This window comes from Centruroides vittatus, unplaced genomic scaffold, assembly GCF_030686945.1.
Source record: "Centruroides vittatus isolate TY-2023 unplaced genomic scaffold, ASM3068694v2 contig_1801, whole genome shotgun sequence".
NCBI lineage: Eukaryota > Metazoa > Arthropoda > Arachnida > Scorpiones > Buthidae > Centruroides > Centruroides vittatus.
In genome coordinates, this window is record NW_027121102.1 from 7,382 (window position 1) to 11,193 (window position 3,812).

General features: G+C 34.9%; 1 protein-coding gene across 1 annotated transcript; it reads right to left on the reverse strand.

Annotated features, from left to right (window-relative positions):
• Nucleotides 1-588: 588 nt before the first annotated feature.
• LOC136969775 (uncharacterized) lies at nucleotides 589-3,197 on the reverse strand (the record flags this gene model as incomplete). Its single annotated transcript, XM_067264032.1, has 2 exons — nucleotides 1,820-3,197; nucleotides 589-735 (listed from the first exon to the last, which is right to left on the reverse strand). Coding segments are annotated over exons 1-2 (1,525 nt in total), but the record flags the coding sequence as incomplete, so codon positions are not given.
• Nucleotides 3,198-3,812: the final 615 nt, after the last annotated feature.

Below are 3,812 nucleotides of genomic sequence, written 5' to 3' on the forward strand. Positions count from 1 at the left end.
CCTCGGGTGTAGGCCAAATTAATGATTATGCTTATTTTTCCACACAAGTATATTATTTTTACTTTCAAATTAAATCAACTTCTCTTTCCACTTCTTCCTATTGTTCTTTGATATCTTTACTTTTGCATCATATTTTAAACCTAGGCTATTGCACACTTAATAAATGATAGTGTAAATATCTTTTTAGTCCTTTAATGAACTAGGCTGTGATTCACTTTACGGTAGTGATCTGCACTTACCCGCTATATTAATAAGAGATACCTTTAGTTAATTATTTTATCATTTAATTAATACCCAGCTAGATGCTTCTTAACTTCCACAACAACACCTTATCTCACTGAGAATTATTTATTAACTGTAACAAACATTTTCAACCTGTTCTACAGGCCATCATCAGGTATTTAAAATCATGGAACATTGATTTTAAAAATAATAATCATAATTGAATACTAAAGAATTTTATTTTCACAGTTAAAGTTATCAAAAATAAAAACAAATGATATAACATTCTTTTAAAATTTTTTGTACCTGAAAAACATCATTAAACATCATTGTTATTACAGGTAATAAAGAACTAAAATAACAAACCCGCAGCTTTACGAAGTGCTTCCATTACTTGAGGATGATCACTTTTCTCAGCCAAATCTAATGCTGTTAGACCATTAATATCTTTAGCCAAAAGATTTGCTTGAAATTCTGTTAATAATTCAACTGTTGACAAATGTCCATTTTCAGCTGCCACATGAAGAGGTGTCTGAAATTCAACATATCTTTAAATTATGATAATGAAAATGTTTATGACTAAAACTTTAAAAAAATCTATATAAATAATTTTTTGTAAACAGCAAGAAATAAAATGAAAAATATTTCAATTTATCTAAATATATCCAACAAATGTAATAAACTTAACAGAATGATATTAGGATTATTATTTTTATAAATAAAACAAAAAAACTACATAAAATAAAAATAAGACACATAAGTTTTTTATAATTAACGATTATGTTCAGTAATATTAAATCCACATTTTAAAAATTATATAATATAAATCTGGGCAAAAAATGCTAAATGTGAAAAAATTTCTTATTCATAAAAAAAGAGTTTGACAAATTTTATCTATTTTCATCAATTAATTATTGAATAAAACAAAATATTGTTAATGTTCAATAAGCAATATTCAATAAGCAATAAAATCTTACCAAATTCAAAAATTTTTAAGACGTATATAATATAAAAAAAAGTTAATCTATAACATAAAAAGCCTTTATAATGTATGTTCTTTCAAAAAAAAAACATATACAAATATACATAAACATAAAAAATAATAAACTAAATAAATATTCAACAAAATATGATAAATTAATTAAAAATTATTAAATAAAATTGCTATTATACTTATTTGCTGAAATATGCTATTCTGAAAATAAAGAATTAAACAAAATATTGAGAAAATACTGCACAAAGTTAAAACAGATAAGTGAGACAATGAACTACATGTCTGAACGATATCCTCGAGTGTAGATAATTTATTTGTATCTAAGTTCAATAGTACATAAATTATTTCTGTGTAAAGTGAAACATTTACATGAATAATTAGATAAATCAGAATTGCATAAAGTTGTCTATCTTCATTCAGGTTTGTTAAAACCTTTCGATATCTTGATTCGGAATATAAAGTACTCACATGTTGTTTAATATTTATTAAATTTAATATTTTTTGTTTGTGTTATCTGTATACGTTTCTTTTTTGTAACAACATATATTATAAAGGTTTTTTATGTTATATTATAGATTAACTCTTAAAGTTTTTATTGCTCACGTCCCTTCATGACGAGCTCGGCCAAGACTGCAGAGAGAGGGGAGCCCATAGGGACACCCTGTTTCTGGAGATAGATTTTCTGGTTGAAGCGGAAATAATTGTTTTCAGTGACGAAGATCAACGCTTCGCGAATATCTAGTACCTGCTGAACTGTGAGACCTTTCTTAAGGAGCATAGTATTGGCTAGCATTACGGCTTCAAACGTGGGGACGGAAGGGTATAGCGATATCACGTCCATTTTGTAGAAGGTGCAGACGTTGATGTTTGCTCTTGTGATGTTGGCTTCGATGGTGGTCTTGGCTTCTATGGAGGAGGGAGTGACAAATGGTGACTCCGGGAGCAGCTCTCGTAGAAATTTTGCCAGGGCTTTTTCCAGGTGGTAAGTTGGATGCGACCTTTTGTTTACTAAAGGTCGTAACGGCCAGTTCTCTTTATGCGTTTTGGGCTGAAAGAACAGCCTAGGGCAGGCAACATTTGATGGAGGTTCAAGGTGACCAGATAAAGTCAATGCTAGTCCTGGCAGTGTTATAATTTTCCTTGCCTTTCGCAGTACAGTTGGCGTTGGATCTCTGTCCATCTCCACTGAGCATGAATGCAACAGAAAGTCATTCGCTCTAGAAGTAAAATCGTTCTCTCTGCATAAGACAAATCTTCTGTCCTTATCTGACATTAAGAGCCTGAGACCATTCGTGGCTAAGAATCGTGTTACTACCTGGTGGTTTCCACGGTTTTTTGGTGCACCTTGTGATCGCTTTGTTGTAGCAAGCTTCGTGAAGACCTCTAGTTCCATTTGCTGATGCATGGGTGTAGGTTGGCAGGACTTTATGGCCGCTAGGGCGGCCGGGACCAGCTGGTCAAAATCGGAGCTTGAGGGAGGGGGGATATATTTCGGACCTCGTTGCAACATGTTATGCACAATCGTGGGCACACTTTCTTCTGTGTAGTTATGATACGGAGTTGGTACTGCCACTGTTTTTTGTGCATACGAAAACTTGAGTAGCCACTGGAGTTTTTTGCTCAGCCTCTTTTTAGTTTTTTGAGTGGCGACCGAAGCTATACTTTGTATTTTGCCTATCTGAGTGTACAACTTGGAGGGGTCACAGACTTTGGAAAATCCCAGATGTGCCACATAGGTTCTTTTCTCCGCTTCCGCGATGCACTTACGTTTATTTCTAATTAGCTTGGTCAAAAGGGACTGTTCTACTTTCGGAAGCGTTCCTCGAATACACTCCGGAAACTTTTTGCGCTTAAGTTGTATGCATTTGGGAACTACTCTTTTGGCTCTGCACGTTAGTAGGAAATGTAGTTGGGCGAGCAATTTTTGCCATTCTATCTGTAATTTCAGCAACGTGAAGAAACAGTTTTTCGCAGTTTCCATTGCTTGTAGAAAATAATAAAAGTTAACTCACGCCAAAGTTGCATATATTTCTGATAATTAGCACTGAGTTCAGCGTTAACGTAGATTCTTCTTTTTATTGCAAGCACTTTCGACGAAAAATTACGATCGTCGTCTTCAGGCGAATGTGGAAAGAACAAATTTGAAAGAGGCACGTGCCGAACGTTCCAAACCGAATAACGGAAGATTTTCGTTGGCGAATTTTTAAAAATATAATGTATTCTTTTAGCGTTCGGTAACTTCGCCGGTTCGAAGGAGATTTTAGATCGGCACGAATTGACGGTGCATGCGCTGAAAAGCTCACACGCTACGTGTGCGCTTGTCGGCGTGTTTGAGTGTTTATGCGCTTGTAAAGAGTGACCCAAATTTCGGGCACGTCCAGGGTGGGGACGTTGCATGCCTCCGCGAAGCGTTGATCTTCGTCACTGAAAACAATTATTTCCGCTTCAACCAGAAAAATCTATCTCCAGAAACAGGGTGTCCCTATGGGCTCCCCTCTCTCTGCAGTCTTGGCCGAGCTCGTCAATGAGGGACGTGGAGCAAAAAACTTTCAACGCACCGCTCACTATTTGCTACCCCCTGTTATACCTACGATAT